The sequence below is a fragment of the Halichoeres trimaculatus genome, unplaced genomic scaffold, assembly GCF_033239565.1.
Source record: "Halichoeres trimaculatus isolate MK-OKI-2021-1 unplaced genomic scaffold, fHalTri1.1 fHalTri1_scaffold_12, whole genome shotgun sequence".
Taxonomy (NCBI): domain Eukaryota; kingdom Metazoa; phylum Chordata; class Actinopteri; order Labriformes; family Labridae; genus Halichoeres; species Halichoeres trimaculatus.
In genome coordinates, this window is record NW_027437190.1 from 11,240,318 (window position 1) to 11,257,577 (window position 17,260).

Consider the following 17,260-nt stretch of genomic DNA (forward strand, 5'->3'; position numbering starts at 1 on the left):
AGGCTCTTTATAGAGAGCTGCCCAAAATTACTATCAAACACTGTCAATAAAACTTAACTGCCCCTGGAAGCTCTGTTTACAACAGGGCGGTTATTTCATATCACAGAGCAATCCAGCTCACTGCTAAGTGAAACCTTGTGACTTCAGTGGCATGTCAGAGGAGAAGAGGGCATTTTTGGAATGCCTGTCATTTTTTCACCTCACAACCAATAAACACAGCAGAGCAAAAAGAGAAACCTATCCATGCAAGGGCAAAAACACCCATAATCATGACTGAAATAGGCTAAAGAAAGGATTCCTGTGTGTGCGCTTCAGAGCTTTGTGGTCTTCATTTTTTCTTTTTAATCTCACAACCCCTCTGAAAACACTGCTTGTGCAGGTTAGGTGAGCAGATAGCAAAGAGCTGTAGTGATTGCTTCCATTCCTCCCTGTTAGAACAGACATTCAAAAATAGCAGCAACATTTCTTCAGGCCTGATCGAGCTGTGAGCTATTTCAGGTCTTCCTGTCTCAGGAAACTCCCCTCACCCCCCTTATCTGTGTGTGAATATGGTTTTTGCTCTCCCTTTTATTTCTTCGCCATAAAAATCTGTCTCTGTTTCCTTGTATCATTCATTGTTGATCTTTACTAAAAAAAAAGAGCAATTAGCCTGAAACAAACAAAAATTGTAGTGTTCTCTGGTTAGGTTTGGTTTTAGCTGCTCTCTGTTGAAATTGGTCTCAAAATGTACAGACATGGTGTCAGGTTTCAGAAATTGCAGTGTGAGGTCAACAATGGGTTCAAATTCATAAAACAGGAAGGAGACAAAACCTGCAGATTTAACAGATATGTCTAATGGGATAAATTCTGTAGAGTCTTTTTGATGAAATTTGATAAAACTCATTAATATTTATGACAAAGTCAATTTGTGTCTCAAGATTTTATCATTCTCTATAGTAACAGGCCTTTTTCATCCATCCCTCTGTTTGTCCCTGGCCCCTCTCTCTATCCCCTGTGACTCTTTTCTAATCTCTAAGGTCACATCCTGTGACACCTCCACTGTCTCTCATCCACTCTTCTTACCATCGAGCCAGCCGAGCTGCTCCATGTCAGAGGGATTGGTTATTTATAGAGTCACCTCCTGATTGAGAGGGATTCAAGCAATGCACAAAAAGTCGCTCAGAGGACAGTTCAGTCACAGACAGGCAGATGTCTAATAAAGACTGAAGTTACAGTAATGTTTTTGTATGCAAATGTAAGGAATAAAGGCACATTCACACAAAAGTGATTCCTGAAGCTGAAGAACGTCAGGTGTGCTATCGGTGCAGTGTTCAGATCAACTCCACGTCTATGTGAAAATGGGGATACATGTGAAGCTAAAGATCATTCTGTTTTTTCACAACACAGGAGGCAAAAAATAGGCAAAAATGTAGCTGATTTGTATCAATTCAAGTGAACAATGCATTTTTACAGATGCACTGACTTTTTTAAAAAGTGCAAAAAAATATTTGATGTGTGAAGCTTTAAAAAAACACTGAAACACTTAATTTCTGATTAATTTTACACAAGACCAATACATACCCAATAGCAACCATTCACACATTCCCCACTAAACCATTCAGCCCTCAGCATTCAGAGCTTCACCCTGGCAGAGTCTGAGCTGAGAGTACTGCCAACTTGAAGCCAAATGAAAAACAGATGCCAGGTGGTTTGTGGAAAAGAAGAGTAGAGGTTACTGATCTGTTAGATCAATGGACTCCTCAGTGTGTGCTAGATAAGACCAGGCTACATTGCCTTGTATTATTAAAATTTACTGGTCCTTTCATCTCTATTTTAGCATAAGGATATCTGTGTATTCATACACTCTTAATCATCCTTTGCTTACACTCTGAATATAACTCATTCAGTCATTCTTGTTCTCCTCTGTTGGCATGTTTTCACTCCTCAAATGAAGAACTCTATTGCTGTGACTTCAGTAAACTTCCCTTTTCAATCAGACAGGTTACAGTCGCCACCTTGTGGAGAAGTTGTAGAACTGCACTTCAAGCTCCACCAGAATTTACTGGCTCATGTGCAACTTATCAAAATCCATCTCAAAGCCTTCTAGAAAAATGATCGTATAACATATGCCCAACAAAAAGAAAAAAATAAGTAATTATAAATAAAATTTGTGTAATTTTGCAGTATTGTTTATAATGTTGTGTTTAATCAATTTAAGACAGATAAAATTTAACAATTAGTGTAGAAATAACTGCACCTGTATGACACAGCCTAACATTAAACATGTTTTAAGGTGTATTTTGGCTGCAGGATCACTTTGTGTTGCTCCAAACATTGTATCACAATTATATCGCAAATATAACTGTGCAACAGTGCCACCTGGTGGTTTTTCCTTTAAGTTACATCTGGGGGTGGATCACAGTAAGTCTTGTTCCTGCGTTCACTGACCTTTCTGTTGTTTTGATTTTCCCCACAGATGAGAAGCCGTACATCCGCAGCCTGTCTGACTTTGTCACCACAGAGCTCCAGAGCTATTCCGCTCATGGTCGTGTCCAGCACCCAGCTGCCCCCGATGATAGACCCAGCCCCATCCCCAGCCCCAGCTCCAGCTCCGGCAGGGGCACCCCTGGTGGTTACCCAAAGCTGAAGAATGCACTGCTTCACGGATTGAACAACTCCGCCTCACCCTCAAGTTACCGGTCAGCTCGATCCTCCCCGCTCGATCCCAGTTTGACCCCTGTGGATCTGTGTGTGAGGGCTGAGGGCTGCAGGGGCGTCAACTCCCTGAGCTTGGACAGGAAAGGCCTCCTCAGCCACAAGTGTTCACTCTGCTCCCACTCCACCCGCTACCCTGAGGTGCTCTGGATGCACCAGACTGTGGCTCACCGCATCAGCAGCAGTAGCTCCAACCTCGCTCCAAAGTGGGCCCTGAAAAACAACACCAAGGCCTCAAAGGAGAGCTCATCGTCCTCTAGGAGACGGACTGGTCCCCCGCCAGTCCTGGAGGGGAAGGAGTGTCCGCCACTGCCTCCGCTTATGCGCACCCAACGCACCCGGCCCCCAAACTACTCAAGCGAGGTTCTAAAAAAGAGTAAGATCCAAAGTCAAGCAGCCGCTCCGTCATCATCCTCTGCTGCTCCCTCATCCTCGTTTTCCAGAGGCTCTTCATCCAACTCAGGCTCCCAAGCTGGGAGAGTCCCTGTCCGACCAGGCAGCAGCTCCAGCAGACACACAGAGAGTCCTCAGTCTCGCGTCAGACCTAAAGTGGAAATTTACCCCCATGGAAGCTCCTCTTCCTCAAGCTCCTTGGAGAAAAGCACCGGAGCCCTTTCACGTTCCTCAGCCCCGAGCCCCAGCTCAGCTCCTCCATCCCGAGTCCCTGACCGCTACATGATGCCTCAGGAGGGCCTGGGCTTCATGCTAACGAGCAAACATGGCCTAGCAGAGTACAGCCGAGCCAGGGGTTCCCCTCACCAACCCAACTCTCACCACAGCCAGGGCCGGGCTAACGCTACCAGGCCGAGCACCATCACCCACAGCTCTGCAGCAGGACTCAACTATGGAGCCTCTCAGGCACATGGAGGCAGTCTACAGAATCCCCCCTCCTCCTCCTCATCCTCTTCCTCCTCCTCCTCTGCCTCTTCTTTGCTCTCTGAAGCTCGAGGGGATGTGAAGCAGGAGCTGATCGCTGAAACCCCAGAGATGCCAGCTGACGTCCTCAGCTTCCTCAAGAACTACAGCCCCCATGAGCTGGCTGCCCTCTACCACCGCTGGGGTGCAGCCAATGCGCTCCTGGATCCAACCGGTGAGTAGCAGTGTCTTTCATTTTGTAGGGTTATAAAAAAGATTACCTGAGCTGGTACGCACTGAATTATAATCAAGACCAGACTGGTGCATGTTTGAGACCAAAACCAAGACTGTTCAAAGCCAAGACCAAGACCACACACACACACACAAACATAGACAGATATACTTTGAGGTGAGGAGTGGTCAGGTGACCCTGGCTGCCTTTAGGCCGAACAGGTCCCTCCTGGGGCCACCAAAGTATCGGCGGGATTTGTGTCAAACTAGTGATATTGATCCTGAGCTGCAGCAGGCTGATAGTAGGTCTCATCAGTTTAGTTTGTTTACACACAAAGAAAGAACTGAAGATTTATACCTTTTGTTGAGTCCTCAAAGAATAAACATCTGAAGATTTCAATAATATTGATCTGTTTTTAGTTTTTATTGTAAAAAGGAAAATAGCCACAGTAATATGACAGGATGATTACAGAAGGAATTTACGTTGGCCTGTAGGTGTCAGCCCATTTGCAAAAGCAACAACAAGAATGCAAACAAAACAACACAAATGCAAGAGCAAAAATACACATGCAAAAGTCACACCAGGAACGTAAAAGCCGCTACACGATGGACGTTAAGAGGACAGTTATCCTAACGGACACACAAAAGTTGTGAAAATAAGTAAATGATTGTCTTCTTTTTTACCTTCAGCCATAACTGATATAGCTTTAATGCTAAACGGTATTGTTTCAAAAGGCTAAGTATAAGATGGAAGTATTTTTCCGGTAAATAAAAAATATATATAAGTACTATAAAGGATAATACAGGATGAGACCCTATGAAACTTTATTTATCATAGTCATTTACTTACTTTGGCAAGTTTTCTGTGTCTGTTGGGATAACTAAACTTTTTAACTTCCGTTGTGGCTGTTATGATGTGTTGTGACTTTTGCATTTGTGTTTTTGCCATAGACTGTATAAAACATGGACAAAGTCCCCCTGATGTCACCCCTCTGTTTCTGAAACGGTAAATAAAGCACATCGGCTACAGCGGCCATATTGGTAGTGGCAAGGGCTTCGTGTACAGCCATAGGGTGCCTCTTGGTCACATGACCCTCAGCTGTGCCTCTTATTGGGGGAGCTCGTGATCTTAATATCCTCTGAGTGGACGAGTTTGAAAAAAATTTCCCCCCCGTACAGTGTGTGCTGATAGTATAATTAGCGACTCAGACAGGAGACGTTTTTTGAACCAGGCTGTAAATAGGTTAATTTCTGCTTTAAAAACAGCTTTTTTTGGCTTGGTGGGTATGTGACTTCTGCTACTTCAGGAGCCAGCCTCAAGCAAACACTCGAGAAACAGCAGATTCTAGCACTTCAGCATTGTCTCATATTCCTAGACCGGAGGTTGCTGCTTGGTTTTTGCTCTTGCATTCATGTTGTGGATTTTGCAAATTGTCTGACACCTACTGGCCATCGTAGGACTGGGTAAACAAATTCTGCTGCTTTATATGTGCTCACATACTTCTTGCATCCTGCAATAGATACAGCCCCACTTTGGATGCTTCAGCCAAAAAGATCTGGTTGTCATGATCATTTGAACCATATATACTCCTTATATTGATCTGAAAAAAACGACATTACCTAAAAACATCAACTCCTTATTAAAATCTTTCCCTTATTTAGCTCTTTTGTGTCTTTAACAGCTGATGTGTCTGGGCTTACAGGTGAAAGCAGTACAAAGATTGAAAGACTAACAGAGCAAGAAAAGATATATTTGCTCTGCACTCGTAGTTTAACCTGCGATTTAGCACACTCACATCACTTCTTCTCCACACTCTGCTGTCACATATCTGGCTCTCTCATCCACACTGAAGGACAAGACCAAGTTAAATGCTGTTATCAGAGACAAGGCCAAAACCTTTTAAGGAAAACAAAAAGTCTTCTTTCAGACCAACACTGATCTCCAGGACTACAACACTGTCTTTAAGTGGAAAATGCTCGGTTAGCTCATCATCAGCTCAAATAGAAAATGCCCCGAAGATCTCTGCTATGGAGAAAATGCCAAATGTTAAGAGTTGAAGAGGAATGTTTTCCAATGACTGAACATTTTGGCCGTTCAGAGCGGAGTTTTTTCAGAGTGATACCAGACAAGGCCTCAAGAGTCTCAAAGATCCAGACTTAGAATATGAACGGTACTCAATCATTGATACATATTCACCCCCTGAATACACAGCCTGTCTCTCACACCATCGTGCCATCTGGCAGGAAGTGATTGACAGACACCTGAACTGCTCGCTCCTGACAAGGTTTAAATAATGAAGAGGAGACCCATTAAGTGCACATGTGCTCGCATGTTTGTGAGATTAAATAAAAGGCTGAATCTGGGGCAGTGTGTGTGTGCCTGTGCATGTGTGTCCATATGTGCTCCGTGTTTTTTTTAGACACAAGTGTGTACGTGTATGTGTGTTTGTGTGTGTGATTTTTTTAACTTTGAAAGACGTGAGAGAACCTTTGCTTCTCTCAGGTCTGCGAGGCATGCCTAGTCTCCAGCTCCACTCTCCCAGAAAGCTGTCACAAACTGTTTAGGTCACGGCTCTGCCTGACGAGAGACTCGCACAGATGCGAATGGAGGGAGGCGAAACGGAGAGAGGGAGAACATGTGAGGCAAAGAGAAAGATGAGACAGAATAATTACCCCACCAGCTGCTTTGGAAATGGTCATTACCGAACATCCACATTATTTGCCCATTTTTCAGTTGTGTCTCTAAGGTCAAGTGGGGCTGTACGGAGCCAGAGGTCAGAGACAACAGCCCCAGAGCGGACGCATGACATTGCTGTCACCCGTCCAGGCGCATATCATCACCCTGCGCCTTAGCCCTTTGAGTCACATGCTATAAAGTGACCTTTTTTGAGTAAACTGAGTCTTTCTCCCGTTTCTCCCCGTAATAACGGTATGAGAGTGTGTGTCTGCTTGTGCTTTCCATCCAGCTCTGTCTTGTCTTTCATTAGTGCATCAGTGAGAAGGGCTGGCTGCCCAGAGTACAAGTTGAGTATCCAGAGGCCAGCAGTTCGGTTGCCAGAGACACTCTCAGTCACCTCCCTGTCCTCCTTGTCCTGATGCCCCCCGCTTCCTCTATGCACCACAAACATACACACACAACGACCAGGCCCAGCCATATGCATACCTGCCTCAGTGCTTGGGGGTGTGTGGTACATTTTTCCCTTGCTAAGAGCACTCCTGCTTCCCCAGGTCCTGTAATCTGTCAGCATAGGAGGGCACAGGAGAGCATCTGCATGTGTTTGTGTTGCTAATATTCACTGTGTCGTCCGTGGTATCCAGCTATCTTTAAATCTCACTCTGTGGCTCCAGCTTCATATTTGGTGCACACAAGAAGAAAAAAACACAGATTTTAGGAGACTGACAGATAAAATATCTTAAAAATGTAGCGTCCCAAGGTCCCTACACTAACTTATTAAGCTTGAACACAAATATTCTGATTTAAGCTAGCTTTCCATTTTTGGTTTTGTTTAAAATTTGGATTTTTTATGTATTTATTATTTAATTATTATTATTTATTTTTTTTTTTTTTCTTTTTCTTTTTTATTCATTTATTTTTCTTTTTTTTTTTTTCAATAATATTTTCCTCTGTATATTTATTGTGTAGTCCCATATACAGTTTTAAACATTTGCACAATGTTTGTCACTGGGTCTAAGTATGCTCTTAAAGCAATATTGAGGAAAAAAAAAAGCTTGAACACATTTAAACTATTATTTAAAACAACATCAACAACAACAACAGCAACAACGGATAAAGATATTGGTTTTATACATCCTGTGTTCTCTTTTAGAATACATATGAACTAGCATACAGACAATGCATTAACATGTTGTCAGCAGGGATGTCCCGCTCTGATACACCGGTGCCGAATATGGCTATTTTTGGAGGATCAGAGAACATTGGATTTGTTGTGTGATTGGGACAATCCAGTTTTCACATGTTTTCAGCACCGTCACACTTTACAGCTGCTCAAACCATGTTGCAAACATGTCTGCTGTGTGGGACTACTTCGCTTTGGAAAGCAGTGATAGTTAAACAGCATCTTGCAACATTTGTAAAGTGAGTGTTTTTGAGGAGGTACCAACAGGGCTCACTTTAATACAACAAATATGATTTGTTATTTCATCCAACGAAGTACAGGTTTTATCCGAGAAAGGTATCGGATCAGTATCAGCGAAACATATGAAAAAATCAGATGGGATTGGAAGTTGAAAAATCTGTATTGGGACGTCCCTAGTAGTCAAGTTTCAGTTTCAGATCACAGGTCTGTGTGTGATCACTGCAGGAACATTGGGAAACATGACTGACAAACTCAGATAGGGACACGATGATCATCAGAAATTCATGAACACAAATGCAGCAACAAGTGCATAAACTTTTAATTTTAAATGCCTGGGACATCATTTTTAACCCCCAAGGTGTTCATTTAATGTTTTCATTCTGTCCACGACACCGGCAGAGCATGGCATGTATTATTGACTTTTTGTTTTCTAATCTCACAATCAGTTTTTTATTCTGTCAGACAGTTTGTAGTTCCTTGTTTGCTGATAAATGTGCTATGTCTACCTGCAAAAGTTGCCATCAGGTGAAGCACTGACATGGATGAATTGTTAGCTTGTTAAAGATAAGAATGATACTCATCTGTTCAACTTTAAGCACATTTTTCATGGAACAGGAAGTGCAAGGTATTTTATTCATTGACTTAGTTTTGTTTCAGACTAATCATAAAGATGAGTCCAACATACTGACAAAGTGATACTGACAAAGTGTTAACGATTTTATCTTATCACCACCTCCACTAACAAAGTGACAAAGTGAAAACATTCCCGATTTCTCATGATGTTGTGTCAGATGACAGAATTTATTCGTTCTCAAGTCATCAAAATTCAACAAGTTTCTTTTTCCACGGTGACCCATTAACATGGGAAGATGTCTTGTGCATATGAAATGAGTGTTTTTCTGTCACACTGTATTTGTGTGTGAAAGTAGCCAGTGTGTGCCCCAGCCTATGCCTCACTTTCCTCCCTCGGACCAAACACACATATGTACAACTCTTGAAATACACACATGCATAAACACACACCTGACATGTGACACACGGGCAGCGGAGCGGGCACATCACAGCCGGGGCGTTTTAATTGCCTGTAATTTATGCGGTGTGTGTGTGTGCTGTGTGTGTCTGGCTGTCAGCCTCTGAGATGATGCTGTGTGACAGCTGCAGTCCAGCCCCTGGAGCCAGCCGCTCATAATGACACATTAGACATACTAATGATGCCTGAGCAAGTCCACTACTGACGCTACCTACCTCCACCGCCTCAGCCGGCCTCTGCGCTTCTGTACACCCACTCACTCTCTGCCCATTACTGACCTTTACGTCTTCCTTCAATCTCTGCAAACATGAAAATGTCTTCTGACTGGGAATAAACTGATGCTGATGTTCACCTTTTCAAATACTCGTCTCAGGAAAAGTCACATGTGAAATCTGGCATGGGAATTCAAAGCATGTGTGATTTAAGGACACGTTGGCCTTTGTATGTCAACATGCAACTTTTTTTTTTTTAGAAAAAAACCCCTTCTTTTTCAAACCCTTGAAACTAAATTTACGTTTTTTGAACATAAAGGTTAGGGGGTATATTTGGCGCCTGAGTCTTCATGTGTTGTATTCAACCTCTTTCGATTGAGAGGTGAATAATAAGTTTTCCATCACCCCTCAGTTAAAGATGTGATTTTTAACCCTGGTACTCAGTATAATTGTATATTTGACTGTCCTGTCTGTGTGTGTTTGTATTCAGGGATGCTGAGGTCTCTCATGCGGCAGGGACAGTACTTCTGCCACGAGTGTGGGAAGAGTTTCAGTCAACCCAGCCATCTGCGCACGCATATGAGATCCCATACAGGTAAATACAGCTTAAACATGCTTACAGGAGCACATATTCAAACTGACAGTGTCACAACAAAATAGTGGATACATCATTAAAAAATACAGTGAACCCTACCAGTTTTAAAAAGTTTTACACTATTCTGCTTTTCATCAATAGATCTGTTTGTTTTATCAAGACTCCAAATCAAACAACGCAATAATTAGATGCAATCAGATGATCATGTTAGCTTTGAATCAACCATAAAAAGTGATTCCACCAAGCTGTTGAGGAGATAAAACAATCAGTTCAATGCTTTGGTATTACGCCATAATTTAAAGTTCCTGCGAGGATTTTTCAACTGTTTACAAAATAGGCTGCCAAAGTGATGTTACTTTATATACAATAGCAAGTTGTAAAAGTCACTTACTTTTTCATCACTTTCTATGATGAGGGGCAGGTGTCTGTGGAATTGATGAACTGAATGATAATTATCAGTGTTTAGCCTTTTACACTCTGCAATTCTGTTAAAGCTCTGGAAAAGAGTCAGACCATAACTCCTCCTTTGTACTTGCACACTGCCCCCTGAAATGGCATAATATCAGTGTCCTAGTATGTGATTACGCATGAAGTTGTGGCATTGTGGGAGTGCAAGGGGCACAAACACACACACAAACATTCAGACATGCAAAAAAACAAAAAGCATGGTACTGTTTTGACCTATTGACTTCTTATTACCACTTTGCCTACATGTGTTACACATTGCAAACAAGGCACAAAAGGGACACACATATCCTGCCTTGAAATCACAGTACAAGCTGTGTACATGTACTTATACAGTACATGTGCAAGACAAAATCAGTAAGATGAGGCACCACCTGTCCACAGGGGGCGCCAAACAGGACACAACCTGAAAGTTTATGACAGGAGCTTTAGTTATTAAGATCACTTGTTATTAATGAAAAGGCTGGTAGTCCTATCATTAATGAAAGGTCACTTTTTTAGTGAATTAGAAGTTGTTTATATATATATATATATATATATATATATATATTTAAATATTTGAACTCACCAGTTATAATAATGAACTTACCAGTTATAATCCTACTGACATTTAAGTCTCTTGTGCTACAGAGCTAAAACAGCTGTAAATTTTCATGCAATTCAGCAGCAAGGTGCGATTCAAATGACTGAGTGACTCAGACCGTGGAAGGGAGAACATTGGTCGAAAAGACAATGAGTTCATGGGGTAACACGAGTTTTGTCCCCATGCAACCAAAGGACCAAATCCTACAAGTTTAAAGAATCAGCGGTGAACAGAAAAGAAGAGGACGAATTAAAAGAAGCTTTGTAAATCATATGGTTTGTAGTGAAGTTGCAGAGCATCAATCTCAGACAAAAAAAAAAAATCAAAGGTCTGAAGGAGTTAGACATGCGACCAAAGAGACATCTAAGTTCAAAAAGTTCAGCCTGAAACAGAAGAACAACCTTATTAGCTACTTTTTATTCATGTATAACTAAAAGTTCCCACTTTTTTAAACACTCCTTCAACAGTCACTCATCTCCGTGCCACCTGCGCACACACATCATCATCCTCGCAGCTATTTATTCACCCAGAAACACTCGCATGAGATATAGAGAATAAATGCATGGGGATTCACATTCTCAACATATTTCATCGTCTGACTCTCCCAAATAAATCACAGCAGATCTTTTTGTTCAGCTGAGTGTGACAGGCGGTCTGTGAGTCGTCCCCGCCCTGGGCTGGGCAGCTGTCTCTATTTTTTAAACTGAAACATGATTTGCTCCGGATACTGACCTGTGACAAATTGTATACATTATTAATCACATGTCAATTAGAGAGATGGAATTGTGCATTCTAATGAGACAGAGCAGCATTTGTCCACGCCAGCCCGATGAGTACATTTGCATGTGTCCTGATGCCATTCACTGAACAGGCTGATTTAGACATACCTCTACCTCATTCCTCCACTTTCTGCTGCTCCCTTCACTTTTTCTTGATGTTTTCTTCTTGCCTTTCCTCCTTTAGTGCTGTTTCCATCCTTTTTCTTTTTTCTTATTTCTCTGCTTCTTCTCTTCTTTCCTTATTTTTTTCTTCACCACATATTTAATTTCGTGTTGCCTTAATTTCTTGTCTCCTTTCCTTCCTTCTTATCCCCTACACTGTCTCTACCTTACTCCTCTTTCCCCCTCAGCTTTGACCTTCTTATCCTTCTTTTTTCTGTTTTTATTTACTCAATTTGCTTTTCTTTCTTTCTATCTGCACCCTCCCTTCTTCCTCTTCTTCTGTTTCCTCTTGTTTGTGTTCTCCTCTCATGTTTTCTCCTCTTTTTTCTTCCTCTACTTTTTTGTCTTTACCCCTCGCCATTCCTCCTACGTCCTCCTCTGCTCTCCTCTCCTCTCCTCTCCTTCCCTCCCCTGCCCTGTCATGTCCATCACCCGTGCTGGCAGTGATCACAGTGGACAGTGTGATAAGTAGCTTCTTTATAGAGAGTGTGAATGATATGTGGCACGGCCAGTGATTCCAAGTGACAGAGGCCAAATGGTAAGTGATGCAGAGCTCAGCTTTCCCCGGAGCCGTATTGAACACACTGCATGAACAAACACACAAACACACACACTCACTCACACACACATCACAGCCATGCATAGGGTCTGTAAACACTCACTGAGGCTGTAATTAATGTTGTCACCGATGCTTGTCTTCGGCATGGACGTGCACACGCAGAAAAGGCCAGCAACCCCGAGGCCTCTATTAACATGCGTCATATTAAATCACTGACTCTCCTCCACCAGGTTCCATCACCATCATCAGCACCATCATCACCATCATCATCACTGCCAGCTCCCCTCTATTAGCAAGGGTGCTGGTGGCAAACACTGCCTTGTGCGGGTGCTGATGGGATTAAATTAAACAAAAAAGATGCTTGTGTGGATCTGGTAGCGCTTTTAACCGAATGCCCTCCTCCCCTTCCTCCTCCTCATCCTCCTCTTCCACTTCTTCCTCCTCCTTTTCCTCCCCCCTCCATCCTCCTTCTCCCCCCACAGTTGGGTTTGATTTTAACGGACTCCACAGAGGTACTGACGCTCACACCACCGCTTCTGAAGCTCCCAAACAAGTATGTGGCACGATGGCTAACACCGGGCTCTCTCATCGCTTCCGCTTGTTCTTCTTTTTGTTGTCATGTCAACTCCGCATGTGTGTGCGTGTGTATCTGTGTGTCGCATCCTTTTTGTCAGTGTTGACTTTTTAAAATGTAACAGTCACGTGTGGCACCCTCTGCATTTGAATTAACACCTTGCATTCTCACATGCTGCTGGATCACAGCGAGTGTATCCAGCGTACAGATCACAGCTGGCTGATTGAAACGCTTCACTTAAAACACTTTTGTCATGTTTTAATGAAACTTCAAGCTTTGCTGTTCCTTAAATTATCAATGCATCTTATTCACATTGTGGCCATTCCCCTCTGACACCACGCTTGGGCAAGAAGCCAAAACAATTTCATGTTATAATATAAATTAAGGGACTGCTAGTTTGGGACTGAAAACTATAAGATACTGATATCTGAAAGTTAAGTTTTTGCTTTATTTGTTAACCCACCAGCTGCCTTGAGCTACAAGCTAACATTAGCTAAAAGCTAACTTTAGCTCTGACCTGGCTAACTTTTTACAACAAATGGCTAAACACAGTCAAACTCTACTGTTAGCATTTAGCTGTCTACTAGCCAAAAAATTAATGGTAAAAAGAATCGCTCTGTGTAATATGCTAACAGACATGTCATTTACTTTGAAACTTAGCTTGAAATTCAGCTCCACATTGTGTCTGGTATTTCTCCTAACAGTTTTTTTTTTTTTTTAATTCTGTTAAATTGATGTAGGTCTAAGAATTTGCCAGTTTTTCTAAGTTTTAACATCTTAAAACCTCAAACACAGCATCATTAGCTTAAAACATGACTGACATCAGAGGAAAGTTGACGGACAATAAGCTCCTCCACATCTCACAGGATGACATCGAAGGCTCATACTGAGGATTTTTGTAGACTGCACTTAATTTACCTATAATGTAATCATACATATATATTTTTAAAAATTTATATATTTTTCCATACTGACAAAAGAGGGAAACAGGATTTTAATTTTTTGTATACCTTCGTAAATATAGAAAATTGACAATAAAAACCTTTGAATCTTGATACAGCTGCTCTTGCTGTACAGTGGCTTAGCCTACATTTTACAGTAATTTCTCCATTTTATTAACTAATTGGAATTGGGATAACAGGCTGTTGTTTTGAACACCTGGTTGAATAAAAAAGTCAAAACAAGATGGTAAAAAAATGCGCTCAGCTGCTTGATTCAAGGAGTTCTGTCTCTTGAGTTTCTAGTGTATAAACTGAAAGGAACAGTCAGTTTATATTAGAAAATGAGCTTCAGAAAAGCCTTTAAAAAGATCATTTTTGGTCAACACTTTGGAAAAGAAAAACAATGTGAGCTGTAATTGGATTAAGATTTTAACAAACTCAAAGGTTCACAGATACAATCCCTCAAAGTTTAAGTGACATTTCAGATTCACGTTGACTCACAGAGACGAGCACCGAGGCAGAGGAAACAGAGGAGTAAATCTGTTTTGCTTTGACATTCGGAGAGTACTGGTTTCCACACGCCGTGCCTCCATCTTAATTAATCACACACTCACACACCCACATGGATTCAGATTTACCGCACGCTATGAATGATGGGAGCAGGCACGGCGGAGGGGTCCAATTAGATGTAGTGTTGACGCTGCTTTACGGTGACGATAACCTTTAGTATAATGTAGTGCACCGGTTCCGTCAGCGATGTTTCCTCGCAGGACGATGTCGTGGAGGTTCTCGCTTTCTTCCCACGTCTCGCCCTCACCGTCTCTCCAGCTGTTTTTTTTTCCTTAGATTTTCATGTGATTAATTATACCTTTTTTTTGTTTTTATCTCTCTCTTCCTCTTCCTTCTTTCTTCCTCTCCGTTGTGTTTCTGATGATGTATGATAACAGCTATATTTCCTTGTTTCTTCTTCAGGGAGAAGGGTGCGGGAGGGGGCAGGGAGAGTCATTTGTTTTCCCGCTTTGATACGCTTCCATTTATCAAAATGATAATTAGGTGCAATTAAATGGCAATCTCATTTGTTTTCTTCAGGTGTGTGTTGCTTATTATTTTGTTATTTTTTTTATATTTTCACAGAGGTATTGGTGCCATTGTAGGTCAGTCTAATTAGAAATGGGACTATGGTTTGTGTGCTTACGTGTGTGTGTATGTGTGTGTGGGACACAGGGTGGCCTGGGTGATTGAGAGAGATGGACTAAGACCAAAGTAGGACTTTTTAGACAGGCGACGTTTGGAGCTCATCTGCAGGTGGAGGTTTAGCCTACCTATAGTGAAGCTTAATTAATATTTAGTCAAGGAAATTAATTGAGGGTGCCTTTTTTCAATCTGCATAATGTCTCTTACTTCAAGTCTCATGAGTCTCAGTTCATGTTTGTCTTTGTGTTTCCTTGTTTTCCCCATGCTGCTCCAGCTGCAGCCATCCCCTGTGTTTCACACTGTCCTGTCTCGTTGAATCCTCTCCAAGAATCTCCAAACTCTCTATATAATGTCCTCTCTGGCTTACCCCTGACCTTTTATCTTTAATGTGTGTGTTGTTTGTGTGTTCACCAGGGGAGAGGCCATTCTGCTGCCAGCTCTGCCCATACCGAGCCTCTCAAAAAGGGAACCTAAAGACGCACGTCCAGAGTGTCCACCATATGCCTTTTGACAACAGCCAGTACCCAGACTCGAGGAGCTTGTCACTGAGCCAGGAGGAGCAAAGAGCTCTGGATGCCAAACATCCACCCAACATCAAATAGATCTGGATCTGGACTTGCGGGCAGACTAATCAGGGAATCAAACAAACCCAGAGACACCATCACTGTTTGGAACCTGAAGATAGACCCGGGCTTTTCTGCTCAAACCATCTTTAATGAACTCTGAAGAATTTTCTACGATGATGGCCCCCTGTAATTTTTGAAAATTTGTATTTCCCTCATATGAGAAGCTGGTAAAAGCGCTGCAAGAAAATGTTAAAATGTAAATCATAGGGTGTAAGGACATGAATGACAAGAGTGTCTTATCTACTCACTGAAAGATGAATCTGGTGATTCAGTTGTCAGCTGTGCACACAGGTTAAAAAAAGTTCCCCACACAGAAAAATGGAGAGGGAACTGTGAAGTCTCTCATCAGAAAACTACTGATTGACTTTTTGCTTCTCTTGCTCTTAAAATGAAAGTTGGACAGAATGAGCTTATTGTGTGTAGATTACCTCATCTTAAAAAAAAAAAGAGAGAAGGTTCTGGAAATGTCGAAAAGTGACCTCTTGCTGCCATTTTGGAGGTATGAAAAAGAAAATACAAAGAAACAGAAATATAATTAGGAAACTAAACAAAGCTAGCAGTGAAGTTAAATCAGTGATTGTGGAGTTGCATGGCTGCTGCAGTCGCCCTATGTTGCCCTTTTGAAGCTTTACTGTAAGAGTTTGTGCATTTCTCAGGACACCCATCATCAGACAGAGAAGACGCTCAGCAGTTCATCAACAGACACATTGCAAGCTTGACTCACATCCGTATGTCTGAGTATGTGTGTGTGCTGTGAACCCACTTCCCTCCACTCTGGAGTGTAATGTTGGGAGTGCAGTGACCACTCTGAGGCTGTGAAGGTGGTGATTAGAAGAAGAGGGAGAGAAAGAGAGAGGTGGGATTAAAAGAGAAAGAAACAGAGAAAAAGAGAGAGTACATGCTAATGGGGGTGTCTGCTTTAGTGCTCATTAAAAAGAGTGTGCGTTTTTTATAGCCAATATAAATGAGCGTACCCTTTTTATGGTCATTCAATTATTGTCCATTTAAGAGGAAGGGACTGAGTGGAGGCAGTTTTCCTCCATAACTCCTTCATATTAGGGGGTGTTGCTAAGACCGAACCTTCTGACTTTGAATGAGACTGAATCCAAAACAGGGAAGTAAATGAAGATGTAAGTGTAGCTCTGAATTGGACAAGTTGGACTCCAAGCAGCTCATGCTAGTCAGCAATTTACTTATTTAATGCAAAAATGTTACATTGACCTTCTGACCTGTTGGTCTCCTTGACACATATTGATATACATTACATATGCATTTTGAACCAATAATAGAGCTTCTACAGAGCTCATTTCATCGATGAGGAATGTTTAGCTAGTGGGTTAGCTCAGGCTTGGAGCTTAGCTAGCTTTTTAGTAACATTGGCTACGGCTGAAAAATGGTTAACGTTAACAAAGAGTACACAAATATGGAATGTGCAAAAAAACATTGAATTAGAAAGTTTAAGCACAAAAGTAAACAGATTTATTAAGTGAGAATGCTAAGAGTCAATTTCAAAGGAAGTGTAACAACTCCTGCCAGGAAGCAGCTACACGTTAGCCTCATCTGTGTCAAAAATGTACTTTTTTTTAGCATGTTGTGTTACTCTGTTGTAAGAGTGAGACAGTAAATTCAGAGCTACTCATACCTCTTTTATTTTCTTCTCTGT

At 41.8% G+C, this 17,260-nt stretch overlaps 1 protein-coding gene across 3 annotated transcripts in view; it reads left to right on the forward strand.

Annotated features, from left to right (window-relative positions):
• The window catches only part of LOC141800822 (zinc finger protein 516-like), a 60,775-nt gene extending 43,860 nt beyond the window's left edge, over window positions 1–16,915 (forward strand). For 2 of the 3 annotated variants that reach the window (XM_074683628.1, XM_074683627.1), the window contains exons 3-5: window positions 2,456–3,784; window positions 9,610–9,714; window positions 15,386–16,915. In XM_074683628.1, coding sequence (XP_074539729.1) covers window positions 2,456–3,784; window positions 9,610–9,714; window positions 15,386–15,573 — 1,622 coding nt within the window. In that variant the 3' untranslated portion in view covers window positions 15,574–16,915. Of the gene's footprint in view, window positions 1–2,455; window positions 3,785–9,609; window positions 9,715–12,744; window positions 12,816–15,385 lie in introns of all 3 variants that reach the window. The other variant, XM_074683629.1, reaches the window with a different exon arrangement.
• Window positions 16,916–17,260: the final 345 nt, after the last annotated feature.